Below are 17,148 nucleotides of genomic sequence, written 5' to 3' on the forward strand. Positions count from 1 at the left end.
TGCAGCATCTTGTCCCCTCTGTGGCTAAGCAGGATGAAGGTCTGGTGGTGGCAATGTGTGTGTCTATACATACACATATTCTGATACATAAATATGTTTAGATATACCTGTGTGTGCAGCCTTGTGAATGTATGTGTGCATACATATATGCACACACACACACACTCTCTCCTCTGGGTCTGTTGGTGGACTCCCAGCCCCCGTGGTCTCTCCATCAGTCATCCTGGACCTCCTGGTCCTTCCAGTGGTCATCTCTGACGGGTGCCTCGCTCACAGAGACACACACATGTGGCTCCCAGGCCACTCACCTTGCGTGCTGGTGAGTCCAGCCTGATGTTTGCTGGTGCTCACACAGCAGCTGTCACTGTGGTTGCTGAATGCATAGACACATGGGCCACAGTGACCTGTGGAGCATGAGCAGGAGTTTCATTTGCTGCACCCTGGAACCCATATGCACATATATGTACGCAGCAGTAGAAACCACACCTGCAAGAAGAGTTAGAAATACCATTTATTGGGAAGTCAGGACAGACTGTGCTGATCAGGTGCAGGACATGGCCAGGCAGGCACACCAACCAGCAACCTCTTTAACTGTGACCAGCTGCTTTTATCTCCTTATCCCTCTATTTTCCCATACTCATTCCTCCCCAAACCACCTTGATCCCTCCCTGCCCCTGCCTTTGGTTCCTCCCCTAAACATCTCCTAACAACTCTTGTACAATCTCAGAATGCTCTAGCCATGTGTCTTGCAGAGCCTCATGCCCTGGGCAACCTCCACACTTGGTAAGGTGGTCCACTGAGCTGCTCCTGCACCAGGGCAGGCCTGGCTTCTCTGATAGCTTCTCTAACAAAATTATTGGGGTTCACCTGGCAGCCGCTGTGCTTCTGTGCCTCTGTGTGTGGGAACTCATAACCTGTCAAATTAAATATGGCAGAGGCATGGTTATAGTGTGCTGGACCTCTTCTATGGATCTCTAGGTAATCTCATTTCTGTGATATGAGTCAGGAGTGACCTGCTCATTAGCTTCTGTGTGTTGACTCAGCAGCTCTGCCACATCTTTTGGGATGTTTCCGTGCTGTCCCCCAGGAGTGTCTGAACAGAATTACATTCCAGAATATGGTGGCTTTTCTTAATTCCAGCTCTCCATGCTTTAGAGTTGCATATTTTTAAAAACAGTGAAAACAAGTCAGAACAAATTGAATAATATTGACTTGTAAAGACATGCTTTTACATAGGAAAGAAGCCAGTAGGAAAGCTTGCAAAATCTGTAGATTAATATTGGAAGGAAATTTGAATTAGTGGTTTGCACTCCCTTTTGTTTCTTTGCTATTGTAGTAGGTTTTTTGAGTGAAGTGTAGAGTTAGAAGATGAATATCTTAGTTTGGGGAGTTTAAATATATTAGGTCAACAGTGTAATTTAGCCTATGGAAATACTGAAGCCAGATGCATAAAATGACCTTAAAAGCAACCTTACACTTTCTGAGATGATAGCTTTAACAGACTTACAGAGCAGGTTTGGAACAGCACTATAAATCCTTGTGCCTGAGAACATGAGCCAGCTTCTAAGGACTTGTCTACACAATGAAAAATTAACTTGAGGAGAATTGAATGTTAAAGGAATAGTAGGATAAACATCATATGGGTGCTCTTATTAGTATAGGTAGTTGTATTGCCTGGGGAGTGACCTGAGCCCCAAAGTCCATCTTCATACTAAAATAATTCTTGGTCATCGTGGGAATATGTAACTGATAAAACTGTTCAGTAATGACAGACCTTAAATAGCTGGGGATGGAGGTACAGAGAGGGATTAAAAGTGCTCCTTCGGGGTGCCTCTCAGGGGTGTGCATTGCCTGTCCTGTCTGAGATGCGATGTTGGACTAGGTTTCAACCAGCACAGATTATTCGTGTTTTCCTGGAGACAAAATTCATTGGTCTTGGCTAAGATGCAACCACAGATGTAATCTGTCAAGCTCGAGAAGTCAAAGGCAACCTTTGAAAATAATTCCTTTTATTTCATGGTAATATGAAGACTTAGCGGAGAGGGGGAAAAAAAAAAGGTTGGTTTATTGTATACATGCAACAAATGAACCCCAGAGGAGCTATCTCAGTAATTCTTGAAATAAAAAATGAGTTATTAAGAGTTCTTACTTGTGTGTCAGTCTGCAGGGATCTGGGAACATGAGAATATGTTAAATTCTGCCTAATTGCTTGCCGGGAATCAATAAAAACTGAGGGTACTTGACTACTGTATGGTGAAGCCTAGGCAGCTTTCTTTTTATTTTAAAGCTTATCCATTTTTGACAGTGGTTGAGGGATGTTGCTTCTCCATGTCCTCAACTTCTTTGCTCACAAAAGCTTCTCTTCAGTGGTACTTCAGGAGATACCCATTTACAAGTTAAATTGCTGTACCTGGTGTCAGTTCCCCCAAGACAATTTGCTTCACCTGCATTTGAAGGTATTTTGAAACAACAGGGTTCTGCTTGACTGTTGAGTGAACTAGTGGTTTAAGTGCTAGGATAAGTGGTGTAGTTCCTTTTCTTGGGGGAACTGCCTGTAACTACTGGGAAAAGAAAAATGGGTGTTCTGAAAAATCACATTACTTTTCTTTTGCTTCACTTTCCCCCTTGTACATGTTCTCCTTTCCTCTCCTTCCTTCAGCCTCCTTCACATGCTTTTTCTGACACTCGATATTTCCCAGTATTGTTCTCGCTTCTTACCAAGTTGTGTTTTGTGCTTTTCCCCAGCTTGTTTCTCCCAGTTTCCATCTTTCCCTAAGCACTAAATTTACTCCCCAGTGTTGCTGCCCCTTTGGCTTGATTCCCTTTCAGTCTGCCTGCTTCTCTCTTGCTCCCTGAATCTCATCACCCCTCATGCTTTATGTCTCTTACAAGTTGGGGTCTACTTCAGGGAAGGCGAGCACGTCTTTTTAACTGCCTTGTGAAAATGTAAAGTGGTTTTATGGAAAATCTCTTCAAGAAGAAAGATTGAAAAAGTTTTCCTGTAGTTCTGTAGCAACATTGCTGGAAGACTATGGAGATAAATTCACAAATGCTGTCAGCTAGTGTTAATCTATTCCCTTCCTTAGGGGTCCTTATGACAAAGCTTATCAGGTTAAAATTTAATCATAGATACTTAAGAATGATGTGGACATCCATGCTTTTGGGTTGTTTCTGTGCTTATGCATTAACATGCTTTAACATCCTGCTTGTCTTGGTGCTTGGGTACAGTTTCCCATAGCAGCCTGCTGGAAGCGTGTACAGACACTTTTCAGGAGGTGTATTGAGGGCTCGACAGAATTTCTGTCCATGTGCATGTGGAACCCATTTGTCAGACAGGGACACATGAAGAGTGGTGGGCACGGTCCCAATCTGAGGGTCCCTCTGCCCCGTGCGGGTCCCTCAGCACTCACTGGCTGCATGTGAACTGTTCGCTGCTGCGTGTGCCCATCTTCTGCAGGACAAAATGCAAGTGTCAAGAGAAAACCCTCTGAAGGAGGTTTTAGAGGAGTCTGATGAGAGCAATGGGGGCTGCGGTGCTGTCAGCAAACCTGCTTTTCACAGCATGTCCTTCCACAGCCCCTGTTTGGCCAGGCAGTGCTCTGCTCTGATAGCTGATCACCTGCCGAGTAAGGGAGATAAAGTGTTCTTGTAGTAGATAGACCCAAATTGTTGGCTTAGCGCTTACTTACGTCTTGTCCCAAACCTGCTGACAGTGTGGATAAGACCTTCACTGTAATTCTGCAAGCAGGAACATACTGGAAAAAGCAGAGGCAGCATGTGTGGATTTGGGGGATTTTTTTCGCTACAGATACTTAGGACGATGTTCAGCCTTCATAAAAAGGGACATTGCATTCTGCTAAAAGTTCTTACAGATGACTAAGCATATAACATGTTTCTTTGAAACATGACTTCAGTGGGTTTGGAGCCCTAAAGCTAGAGGGTGAAGCAGGTAAAACCAGACCAAGTGGTGATACATGTGGCAGGTGCTTGGAGAAGCTCTAAAAGGAGCTAAGCTCTCTAAAGGAGAAGGGTGCAGAGTTGGCAAACAGTGTGGGAGGGTGGCTACTAGCACAGCTTTGTGCTTCAAAACTGTCTTGGAACTAGAGGAATTTGAGGTGCTCATGAAAACAAGTTCAGAGAAGTGACACCTGCAGATGGCTCTCCTGGAAGAGGAACAGCCGGAGAAAGGAAGAATCTGGAATTCTGAAAGACTGTCTTCAAGACGGCATCATTTTGTTGTCTCTGCCTCAAGACGCTCCCAAGTCTTTTCAGAAGCTGTGTCTTGTCTGTGGGGATTTGGAAGTCAAAGGATGTGAACTTTGGACTCATCAAATGCCGTTTATCCTTTTCCCAGGAAAACGTGATATCTTAGCCTCCAAAGTCAAATTCCAGAGTTTGGTAAATTATGCTGGAGATGACCTTTTTGTAGTTGTTTTCCCCTTGAAAAGCATAAGCATGAAGAACTGTTTTTTTGTTTTCCAACACTTTATCCCATTATAAGGAAAAAAGTAATGTGTTTTTCAGGAGAAAGTCCTGGTACTGTTTAGTCTGATCCAGCAAGAAAAGATAAAAGACATTTGGCAGTCAAGTGTTGATATTATAAAACAGGCAGTAACTCCTTTAAATACCAAAGTTTGTTATGTTCATCTATTGCATATTAGGAAGACTTTTTATACTAAGTAGTGGTATGCAGACTTCACTTCTGTAATTGAATAATTTTCTAATATTTAAAAGTTGGAACTGGAGGGAGAAAGAGCTTTATCCGACTTTACAAGTGATTATAGTTGAGCTTCTTTCCAAGGCTAGTTAGACAAATCAATCTGACATAGGACACCTCTTTAATATTGTGGATGTACACTTGAATTAGTTGGGAAGTGTTTTTCTGGATGATTAGTTGTGGCCAGATAAGTAGCTGTTTGTTCTTTGTTAATGTGTTGGTCATAGAGGCACACCAAAACCAAGACAGACAGGTAGCAAACTGGAAACTTTTTCTAACCAGAATCATGCAGCAGGAAAACCAGCTAAAACAAGGTTTGTCCAAATCATTCAGCACTCCGACAATGTTAGACATCACAGGTTCAGGGTAGCGGTTGGGTTTTAATCACTATACGGTCAACACAGGCTTGGGGGGTGCCCCACAACTTTGGAATGAGGACTCCCAACGTGTGTCCACCCACTCACAAGATGGGGACTTCCAAGGCTAACCCAGCAAATACACACACCAATAAGGTGAGAGTTCTCAAGGATGATCTAGAATATATAATCACTTGCCAACAGGGCAAGGGCCTTCAAGGGTGACCCAGAAGGTATGATCACTCACCAAAAACATGAGGGCACTTGGTCCTCGAGGAAGTGTCCTTGGGTGGTGTCCCAGCCTAAGGGCAGAGTCCCCAGCTGCAGCCCCGTTGCTCTGAAGAGGACTGACTCAAAAGGCATCTCTGGCAGGGCTCCATTTATAACCTAGGTTGAATCTGCTCTGTGGTCATATATGTTCAGTGTCTAGAAACTTCTCCTGACCGAGGCATTTCATCTCCTAAGATCCCTGTCATTCCTGTCCCCCAGCCGAGGAGTATACGTGACCATAACCACTGCCCCTTGGGTTGGCACGTGATGGTCAGCACTCCGTCAAGATGTGTATGTGACCAGAGTCACCATGCAGGGTCCATCGATTCTGCACAAGAAGGCTGAGGTGTTTCTGGTGTTGTAGAACAGTGGGCAGGAAGCACACCTGCCACAGTGTCCCCAGAAGCTCATGTTAGAGAAAGCCATCTTTCATCAGGCTGCAGTAAGAGTGACCTCTGTGAGGAATACAGTGACAAAGTTAAACATGATTTTTCACTGATAAATTGAGCTTGTTTTGTATGACACGTAATCAGATTACTTTTAAGGAAAGCAGGACCGAGCATACTGTGTTTAACTAAGGAATGTACTTGAGCTTAGGACGTTGCTACTGGTCTGTGGATCTAAACTCCTCCTTGCAAACTAGTTTATTTTAAGAGTCAAGACAACTTTTTGCAACATTTGGCTGGTCATAAGAAGTGCAGAGCTCGTTAAAAAATCTCCAGTTAAAATTACTAGGGATTGATTCTTTTGGGCCAGTTAGTATCTTAACAAGAGCAGAATACAAAGGCAGTTTGAATGAAAACAAGTACTAAAACTTGGATGAATATTTTTATACTCAGATGATTGTCTACTCTCTAATTGCTAGAGAAAACAGTACCGATTATGAGAGTGTTACAAAAATTGATATGCAGAACATTGGCTGTGCTGTCAATAACCAGTGTTTGCTGTTTTTTCTCAAGTTCTGTTAGCTCTAACGAAGGTCCCCCAGGACACAGTGTGTCGTTGGGTTAAAATTTGTCTGTGCTAAAGTCACTCTGACAGAAATCTGTTTCTAAAACAATTCGCTTTTTCTGACATGAATCCAGCAGGGTTTAAAGGAGCAGATCACTTTCTGACGTGCTGTAGTCTCAATGCAAAGGCAATAGAGTTTCCATGATGCTTTAGAAGTGAGAGTTGATAATATTTAAAATGTTCCTTGTATTGTGACTAAAAAAAAAAATAGACAACAGGCACAACCACTGAGTTGATAGTTGGAAAACTGAGAAGCCAAATCCACCTGGTAATACTACTTGTCATATTTTTTAAAACAGTTGAATAGTTCTAGTGTATCATATAATATATCCCAAGCTTAGTTCTCCAGTAGAATAATTTACTCTCCTTTGCTGTATAGAGTGTACATTGCATGAGGAAATTGTGTGATTGTATTTCCTAAACAGACATTGTAAAAGGTTTCAGCTAACTGGTCTCGAAAGAGTCCCTGAGGAGTAGTCATATAGGAAAGAAGAAATTAGAGCTGTGCTTCCATTCTTCTGGACAGGAGCCAGAAGGAGACCCGCAAAACCAGGAGCCCAAAAATTTGTCATGTTGTAGATACCACTTAGAAAGGCAGTAATTTTTGCTTCAATGTCACTTGGATGTAGGATTTTAGTTCTTTTGCTTTCTGCTTAAACCCTTTGTACTTTCACATGGGTGTCCAAGTGGAAGCCACTAACAAGTGATGTCCCTCATGGGTCCATACCAGGGCTGGTGCTATTTACTACCTTCGTCAGTGACAGATAGTGGGATTGAGTGAACCTTTGGCAAGTTTGCAGATGACCCCAAGCTGAGTGATGCAGTTGATTCACTGGAGGGAAGGAATGCCATCCGGAGAGCCCTTGACAGGATGAAGGAGCGGGCCCATGCAAACCTCATGAAGTTCAGCAAGATCAAGTGCAAGGTCCTGCACCTGGGTCAGGGTAATCCCTGGTGTAAATACAGGCTGGGGGATGAAGGGATTGAGAGCAGCCCTGCCAAGAAGGACTTAGGCGTACTGGTGGATGAAAAGCTGGACATGAGCTGGTAATGTGTGCTTGCAGCCCAGAAGGCCAGTCATGTCATGGGCGGCATCAAAAGCAGCGTGTCCAACAGGTCAAGGGAGTTGATTGTGCCCCTCTGTTCTGCTCTGGTGACACCCCACTTGCAGTCCTGTGTCCAGCTCTGGAGCTGGAAAGTACAGGAAAGACATGGACCTGTTGGAGAGGGGCCAGAGGAGGTCACCAAGATGACTAGGTGGCTGTAGCAACTCTGCTGTGAGGACAGGCTGAGAGAGTTGGGGTTGTTCACCCTGGAGAAGAGAAGGCTCTGGGGAGACCTCACTGGGGCCTTTCAAGTACTCAGAGGGGGTTGTATAAGAAAGATGGAGAGAGACTTTTTGTCAGGGCCTGTAGTGATAGGACAAGGGGCAACCATTTTAAAGTGAAAGAAGGTAGGCTTGGTTTGGACATAAGAAAGAAATTCTCTATGATGAGGGTGGTGAGACAGTGGAACAGGTTGCCCAAAGAAGTTGCGGATGCCCCATCATTGGAAGTGTTCAAGGCCAGGTTGGATGCAACTTTGAGCAACCTCATCTAGTGAAAAACGTCTGTGTTCGTGGCAGGGTGTTTGGACTAGGTGATTTTTGAAGGTCCCTTCCAACTCAAATTATTCTGTGATGCTATTATCTTATTTATTCTGTTAGTGTCTCTCTCTTCCTTTTTACAACCATCATACAGGTTTCCCTTCACAGAGTCACAGCATGGCTGAGGTTGCAGGCAGTGTGGAGATTATTGAGGCCAACCCTCTGCTCAAGCAGGGTCAACCAGAGCAGTTTGTTCAGGGTTGTGTCCAATTTGGGCATTTTTAAGACCTCATCAGATTTGTTCTCCAGACCCCTCTCCAGCTTCGTTCCACATTTCTGCCTGGGATTCTCGCTTGCTTTTTTCAGCCACCAGTTAGGAATAGTTCGGGTTTTTTACTCCTTCCGTTCCAGCTCTTCTTTTTAATCCTTCTGTGACAATTGTTCGTTTGCTAATGTGGTTCTTCGAACCTAAACACCGGTATTATTTGAGAGCAAAAGGCTTTCAGTACTTTCTGCTGTACTACAAAGTATTTCCAAGCTGTAAGAGAAAGGAGGAAGTAGACTCCAGCATGTGGTGTATCTCTCCTTTTCAGTGCATAATAACAGACTGCATGATTAATCAGTTGTGTGATGTACGTGGCTTTCAGTTAAGACCTCTAACATTTCAAGTCTGCAAGTGATAGCTTCTAAGTGATTTTATTACTTTATGATGAGTGCAGGCATACAGATTTGTTATGAGATCAGAGTCCTTAACATTGTGCTGTACAAAGAGTGACAATGGAATAAAAAGGGCAAATTCTGTCCATGAAGGATAGTCATGTGTGTTATAAAGCATGGGCTCTCTGGGGAGTACATTAAAGAATGTGCAAATCTGAACACCCTGTCAGGTCTCTTCATAAGGATGCAATCAGGAGAAGACACGAGGTCTCTCTTGTTGGAGTCTCTTTTTTGGTCTGGACTGATGATTTCTTTCCATAGGTGGTAAAGACACGTATGCTGGACTGATAATATTATTTGTTCTTAAAACCTTTCAAAAACTGCCTGTTCTATGAGAATTTGGTTGCACTTTGCGATTGCTCTTAAAATAGTCACTTAAATAAGAGAGAAACTTTGTCATACAGTGGACTGTGTGAGTCTAACTCATCTTTGTGAAAGGTGAACCTGAAATCCGTAACTCCTCGCCCTTTCACAGATGTCTGTGCAACAACCAGTGCTCCGTGATTTCAGCATGGATTTGGTAAGGCTGTAGTCAAATCAAACAAAGAGTTGTAGTTCATTTGCTGTACCTTCATTCTTCTAGTTTTTCTCTTGTTCCTGTGTTTTCTCCTGTTGTCTGTACAGTTACCCGGCTACTTTAAGGACTTTCTTTGGAAGGATGCTCTCAGAATTGGCAGTGCCTGGGGAGCTGTTCTGGAGGTGATGGCCCTCTGTCCCAGCTTTCATGTTGTTGAACTTGCCTGTAACAAATGCAGTCTTGAATGGTGAAGGTGAAGAAGTGATAACATAAACTGTATAGTTATAACAGTTACATCAAAAGCCAGGATAAAACTACGATTCCTTGAAATACTCCTTCCTGTACCCATTTTAAATGAACATTAACAAAACAAAAATATTCAGCCTCAAAACTTGTGATGAAGAAATGGCTCGGTGTTTAAAAGCAAGTTTTTAACAGTCCATTGTACTGCATTCCTATTGGCTGCATTCCTATTCAGGTAGCCTTATGATTTGAGGGGTGTGTTATTGAAATAAAATAATTGTTTTCATTCAGGTAAACAAACGTTAAAGATATTTGATGGGAATGATGCAGTGAAACGCAATCAATTTCGACTGATTTCAGTTCCAAGGATTGCAAAAAATGAAGAAGTTGTGGTAAGATACCTGGTGAAGGTCAATATTCTAGTGTGATAAAGAGACATATTATTATATATTACAATAGTCAAAAGCTAACAGTTTTACAAGTGTAACTCAAGAAGAACAAAATCTGTAAATAGGCTATAATATTACAGTGTGATTTGACTTTGATGTAGTGCTCTTATTTTTGAGCACTTGAAGAATATAGCATATTGGGGGACCACAGCATATCACACATTAAACAGCCATTCTTATTCCCCATGTGACACTGAACTCTGATTTTTCGGATGTGAGCAATACTGGATAATCAGCTCCTTAGACCTTGCTCCTCTCCTGTAGTGTTCAGTGGTTTGACGTTTATCATGGACAGCCACCACTATTGCACTTGAGTGAATCAGCTTTGCAGACTGAAGCATGCCATAATTACCTCCATTTGTTGGCCGTGAAAGTAATGAATTATCAGTTGCATAGTGGCTACTCCCTGGCTTTTCCAGTGCTCCATCTGGGGTGGAAACATGGCTCAGTACTAAATCAAATGTTCTATGCAGATCTGAATTTACTCGGTTGGACAGACACGCTGTGCTATGCAGAAATAAAGCCCAGAAGGGGTATGGGGTGCTGCACAGCAAAACTGAGTAGTGAAGACTCAGAGTCCTAAAGGACTTGGCACAGGAGCCTGCAGAGTCTGTTACATCAGAATTTTGACCACTGAAACCTACAGCTCATTTAAGATTTTTTTCTTTATATTGTGCTCAAAGTCAACAGGAGTTTTGAAGGGGATCTGTAGTGTTCTGCATGTCAAATATTTTCAAGGAAAATTTTGTACAGTGCTGAAAACACATTTGTTTAGGAGTGCTACTTACCTTTAAAGCACATTTTATCAGGCTGCTACTTACAATACCAGGGCAGGTTAGTACCAGTTGTCGTGACTTACTGGGCTGTATTCACTGCAGTGTTTGTGTCAGCAGAGGTGCTGTGGGCACAGGCCAGTAATAGATATAGAATCCTGTGACTGCTTACACCTTGCCAGGACAGCCCTTACCTTTTCACAGGTGTGTGGGTTTAGGCAGTGCTGTGGCTGAAACGTTCGCTAGTTTTCAGTGTGGCCATAGTGCAAGAAGGTTGAATATGCAGACCTGAGCACAATCAAGTGTAATTTACCATTTTCCTCATGGAGTAAGTTTTGCATGCAGTGAGGTTAGCTTTACTGGTGCTGAATTTTTACATTTGATCTATGGAGTTTAAATGACTGTCACTTGACAAAAATACTGTGGGCTGTGTTCAAATTGTTACTATCTCAAGCTTTCTTCTTGTATCTTCCACCAAAATTTGTTTTCAAAACTTCGCTTTTGTTTTGTTTGGTTGGTTGGTTTTTTTGCCATTGCTATTAGTTCACTGTTCTGCGCTTATAATGTGCCGTAAAAGTTGATTGCATAAGTAAGGTGTTTATAAATGTCTATGGCTACGCAGGTATTCACGGAATCTTTTCAGGAAAATGTTAATTTATCTTGCTGTGCCGTAGGAGTCTGCTCTGAGGGCATACTACATCAATGATGAGCAGCAGGAGTACGAGCTCCAGACCTTCACGCAGCAGGCGCTGCTGTCTGATGATGTTATCAACAGGAACGATGCTGCAGAGGACAGCAACTTGGGCTCGGTATTCCGAGAATCTGTTCCTGAAGCTTGGATCATCAGAGCCAAACCAAAGGATGAGGAAGTGATCAGAATTTATCCTGCCTGGCTGAAGTGAGTGTTTTTCTCCTTTATCATGAGGTTATTCTGCTTGGCTGCATTTGTACTCTGTAGTCTAGTCCAGTGTGTTTCAGTCATTGAAGTTCCACAAGTATAAAATAACAGCAAATGTAGCTTTTTCTGAGTTTCAGGACTCTTCTGTTTATTTTTCTGAATGAGTAATATGCATGTTATTCAATCCATGCCTGGAAACATGCTCATGGGTTTCTTTAATGCATGGAACACATTATGCAATTTGTGCCATTCTGTTAGTGTGCGTTTGGCCAAGAAGATGCACCTTTAAATTAACTGCATCTGTAAACAAATAATGACACACATGTCACTTGAAAACTTGATTATTTTTTTTTAATAAATATTAAGTAGGAAGAATTCAGTGTAACTTCTGATGTTTGAATAGGAGAAAAAAAAAAAAAACAGAAAAAAGAAACAGAAAGAAACAAAAAAAGAAAAAAATCTGTTCCATGTAACAGCGAGACAATATGTATTTTAAGCATATTTAGCAGTGGAAACAAGACTGGCTGGTGACCTATTTATTTCTTAACAGCAGTGGGATAAAATTTAAACCTTTGTTAATTTTACTAATGCAACTACGTTGCCAAATTTTATGAAAGACCTGAAGGTAATTCTCTGCAAATAAACAAATTTGCAGTGCTACAATCACAATGACCAGTTCCTTGAGATTAAAGTCTTTGCTGGTCTGTGGGGTTAATGCTGCATCTGCCATGAGCCTCAGTGAACAACTATCTTCAGCTAATGCAAATTTCTGCCTACCCTCCACAGGAAATGTGCCACTTAGGTAAAAAAGACACACACAGGATAGGTCAGGTCCTAAAATAAGTATTTCTTTTCTCTCTAGGGTGGGAATGGCATACGTCTCTCTACGAGTAAATAAGAGTAGCACTACGCAGACTGTGATTGAAGAAGTGCTTCCATTACTTGGAAGGCAGGTAAATGAAAGATCATAAGGATGTCCACATACCACCTGAGTGACCCTGAAGTGGGGTGTCTATGTTCTTCTCTTTAGAAAAATTATGATCAGTCCATTTGTGCCTGATGCAAATCTTATTAATATTTGGTGGATGATCTCTTGTGACTGATAAGATGCTCAAAACCTTCTGCAGTCTTGATGGTAGACCTGGTTACTCCATGCTGGAAGTTACTGTCAGTCTTGTTGGGTCAAGCAGATTTGCTGGCAAGAACACAATAGTTCTTGACATGCAGTATATTTTTTTCTGGCTGTTTATGTCTTGAGATATTTAAAATACACTTGTGTGTAACTACACTGCTTACCTTACCTTGTTGCAAAACTGGCAGCCGCTGTTAGGGTGTTTGTGCTGGTCTCCCACTTCTTTGCTCTGCTCTGCAAACGAAATTACAGCGTATCTCAAGTTGGAAGCTCCCTATAAGGATCATAGAGTCCAGCTCCCTGCTCCTCACAGGACTAACTGGAATTAAACCCTGTGACTAAGAGTGTTGTCCAGACTCTCCTTGAACTGTGACAGGCTTGCTGCTGTCACGACTTCCCTGGGGAGCCTGTTCCAGTGACCAACCACACTCTCAGTGAAGAACCTTCTCCTGATGTCCAGTCCTCTGATGCAGCTTCATCCCATCTCTTCATGTCATATCAGTGGTCACTAGAGGGAGGAGATCAGCACCTCTCCTTCCACTGTCCCCCATGAAGAAGCTGTAGACTGTGATGAGGTCACCCCTCGGCCTTCTCTTCTGCAAGCTGAACAAACCAAATGACCTCAACCACTCCACATAAGTCTTGCCCTCAAGACCTTTCACCATCTTGGACACCCTCCTCTGGACACAGTCTAGTAGTCTGATGTCCTTCTTATGTTGAGGTGCCCAAAGCTGTACACAGGACTTGAGGTGGGGCCACAGCGGTGCAGTGTAGGATGGGACATCCACCTTCCTTGACCAGCTGACAATGCTTGATATACCGCAAGACACAGGTGGCCCTTTTGTCTGCCAGGGCACACTGTTGACTCGTATTCAATATGCCATCAACCCAGACCTCCAGATCCCTTTCTATGAGGCTGCTCTCCAGCCTTTCACACACCAGTTTGTATGTATTTACCCATCCCAGCTGGATAATCTGGCACTTGCTCTTGTTAAATTTCATATGGTCGGTGATTGACCAGCTCTCTAGCCTATCCAGATTTCTCTGTAAGGCCTCTTTATTCTTGAGGGAGTCCACAGCACCTCCTAGTTCAGTATCATCAGCAGATTTGCTCAATGTGCATTCTATTCCTGCATCCTGATCATTTTTAATAACATTAAAGAACACTGGCCCTAAAACTGAGCTCTGGGGAACCTCCAGTGGTGACTGGCTGCCAGCCTGATGAAACCCCATTTACTGTAAACCTTTGAGCCCAACCCATCAGCCAGTTGCTCATCCAGTGTGTTATGGACATGTCTAGCTCTGCGCTGGACATTTTGTCCAGAAAGATACTGTGAAAAACAGTATCAAAAGCTTTGCTAAAATCCAAACCCACCACGTTCACTATGCCTTCCCTTGATCAACTAGGTGGGTGACCTTGTCATAAAAGGAAATTAAAGTGGTTAAGCAGGACTTTCCCCTCATGAAGCTGTGCTGGCTGGGACCGGTGTCTGTGTTGTCTCCAAAGTGTTTTTCAGTAACTTCCAGAATAACCTTCTCCATAATTTTACGAAGCACTGAAGTGAGGCTGACAGGCCTGTAATTACCAGGGTCTTCCTTCCTACCCTTCTTGAAAACTGGGACTTCTCCAGACTCCCAGGATGGTTGAAAAATAATGGAAAGAGATCCTGCAACAACATCAGCCAGGTCCTTCAGTACCCCGGGGGAAATCCCATTGGGTCCCATAGGCTCACACACATCTAGCTGGACTAACCAGTCTCGAACAAGTTCAGAGTTGCCCAGGAGTTTATCGTCCCCCCCATCACAGTCTTCCAGCACAGGGCTCCAGGGGTTCCAGAGCCCATCACTGGTGGTGAAGGCGGCATTGAATGTGTCTGCTCTATGTCCATGTTTGTAAGGTCACAGCTCATCAAGTAAAGACTGATGTTACTTCTGATCCTTCTTTTGCTGTTAACATATTTTAAAAAGCCCTTTTTGTTGTCCTTCACAGTGCAGGCATGCTTGAACTCAAGCTGTGGCCACACACGTTTTCTCCCCACAGTGGCGAACAGCTTCTCTGTAGTCCTCAAGGACTACAAGGAAGGACTGAAGGCTGAACAGCACCCACGTTCTTTACCATCTGCATTCCTTCCCACCTCATTGGAAATGATTAGATACATCTTGTAGTCTTGAGGATGCACAGGTTTTCCTTGGAAGATGATCTGTTTTCACTCTACCTGTCTTTCTTACAGCTGGTGCCAGGATAGCATGGCTTTTAGGAAACGTCTTAGTACAATTTGTAAGTGTGCCAAGGCACTCACAGTCTCAGTTGGGCTCACAGCTGTGAAGCTGTTAACGGACACATTTCATTCAGCAGCTGGAACTGTGAGCCCACCAGCAGATGGGCGCACTTCCACGCCTCCGGGGAACAGCTGTGGTCACAGAGGGTGACCACTGCCTTTTGTGCTCACTGACAAGGTGCACAGGTGGCTAGCTGCCTGCAGTAGGTGAGAATGGTAGATCTCTGTCTAGCTGTACAGAGCTACGTAGTCCTTGTGGCTCCTTCTGCGCCATAGGGTGGTTCTAGGATTTGGTTTCAGTCGTTTTCCTCAAGTGCTGTGGACTTTTTGACAAAACTTGGACAATATCATCTGAGGTCTTGTCTCATCTGAAAAAAGCAACTGTCAAACAGGATAGTAAGGTACTCTGTTTGGGAAATATCTTCACACCTCTCTATTTGGGAAGCTACTTTTATGTTGTAAAAGACTTAATTCACTGGCTCAATTGCAATTTCTCTGATGTTGGTGGTTTTCTCCTTTTTCTATATGAAGATTCACTTGCAGGAAATCTCTTTTTAATATCCAGAATTTTCCTGTGCTGAAGATCCTCTCCGAGACACTCATCAGATTTCAGGCCAAGCAGATGTAAGCAGTTGAGGCTTTTAACATCCTTGCTCATGACATGTGAAGCAAGATAATTTGTCCTCTCGAGTCTCAATGCCAAAAATCAAGAGACTTACTCAACCCTGAGTGCCACTTGTTTCCAGGGTTGCAGTAATCCTAGTGAATGGTTCAGCTCTTGGCCGTGCCATCGTTTCTCATCCGGCTGTGAGGGACGTGGGTGTTCTCTGGCAGTACGGTCTGGAAAAGGGCCTGTGGCACGTGTGAAGAGCGTTTCATTCTGTCAGTGGTGGCGGGGTGTACCAGGAGATGGGGCTTTTGCCAAGCCTGGCTCCTGGGCCGTCTTCTCAAAGAGCAACTGCGTTCCCAGTCCTGCACACTTTCTGTGGAAGGACACTCCAGAAATATCCTTGTTGAGGTCACTGAAGCGAGATGCAGTTAGCCGTGCTTTACAGTTGCCCCTTTACCATGAAGCTGCAAGGATGACAACGGGAGCCTGATGCCCCGTGTGGACGTATGAGTGTGTAAAATAAAGATTATTCCCACCTCGGGAGGAGTGGGTTGGGGAAAGAACATTGTGGTTGATTTAAAAATGTTTAGTTTTCCATGCTCTGTGTGTGCAGTGTATAATATAAATTTAATATAAACATCTGGCAAAATTATATTTTATTCAGAAGCTACATTTACACATTGTATCTTTTGTCAGACGGAGTGTCTCCAGAATTTCAAATTGGTGGAAGTGCTTATGGGCAGTAAGCAAGGTAAGTGTAGGAGCATTGGCCAAAAGCACATCTGTAGCTGATCCTCTGGCTTTCTTTTTTTTCCCTTTTAACACAGTCACAATTAATTTTTTACAATAAATGCCTTCACAAATGAAACTTCACCATCATGTTGAAATATTTAATCAGAAGCGATGTTGCTTCTTTACAGCCTAGCTTTACCTGTAAGTTTTTGCAGTTGTTTTAATATTTTAATAAAATGAAGAAGTTTGTTATTACTGTAGTTGTCAGGGATTTTTTTTAAAGTCTTTTTTAAAGTCAGGGATAGTTTTAAAGTCGTTCGTCAGACAGCTTGTTACCAAGGTAGAGCTTGTCTTTTGAGAGGCTTCAAACTGTTTCTGCCTTTTTTAAAGGAGGGTGGTGTTTAAGAACTGTGAACAAAATCGAACTGTTCAAAGCAGCTACGTGTTTTTTCTGTTGGATAATGAGTAGTCCAGGTCTGCGTGCTCCTTAATGTTTATGTCAGTTGTATGCAGAGTTGCGTATTTTCCCTAAATTTTTTTGTGGTGTTTTTGTTTAATTGAGCCTGATAATAACTTACAGTGCTTTCAAACATGATTAATGTTTTTGCTGTCTCCAGTTCAGCGCATGGTCTTGGACAATCAGGAACTGATTCTTAATAGACTCAAGGACATAAGAAAGGTAAATCTGAAAAAGAAATACGATCTTTTTATGTAGAAAGTCGGAAGTCCCCTTTCTTACAGAAAAGGTAAGTCATCAGTTGCCCCTTCAGCTGTCTGATCTGTAGAGAATCCAAGGGCTCAGACTGAAATTTGTTTCTCTTCACGCTTCTCTAGGCACAGAGGCCTTGACTGCTAAGTT

General features: G+C 43.0%; 1 protein-coding gene across 2 annotated transcripts in view; it reads left to right on the plus strand.

The window, feature by feature from the left end:
* Positions 1-17,148, plus strand: part of DGKQ (diacylglycerol kinase theta) — a 103,308-nt gene that overhangs the window by 53,507 nt on the left and 32,653 nt on the right. For both annotated transcript variants that reach the window (XR_010469014.1, XM_065046266.1), the window contains exons 8-12: positions 9,708-9,808; positions 11,313-11,536; positions 12,399-12,489; positions 16,254-16,308; positions 16,907-16,968. Coding sequence is in view for 1 of the 2 variants with exons in the window: in XM_065046266.1 (XP_064902338.1) it covers positions 9,708-9,808; positions 11,313-11,536; positions 12,399-12,489; positions 16,254-16,308; positions 16,907-16,968 (533 nt within the window). In the remaining variant the exon portion in view is untranslated. The remainder of the gene's footprint in view (positions 1-9,707; positions 9,809-11,312; positions 11,537-12,398; positions 12,490-16,253; positions 16,309-16,906; positions 16,969-17,148) is intronic.

The sequence above is a fragment of the Columba livia genome, chromosome Z (assembly GCF_036013475.1).
Source record: "Columba livia isolate bColLiv1 breed racing homer chromosome Z, bColLiv1.pat.W.v2, whole genome shotgun sequence".
NCBI classification, from domain to species: domain Eukaryota; kingdom Metazoa; phylum Chordata; class Aves; order Columbiformes; family Columbidae; genus Columba; species Columba livia.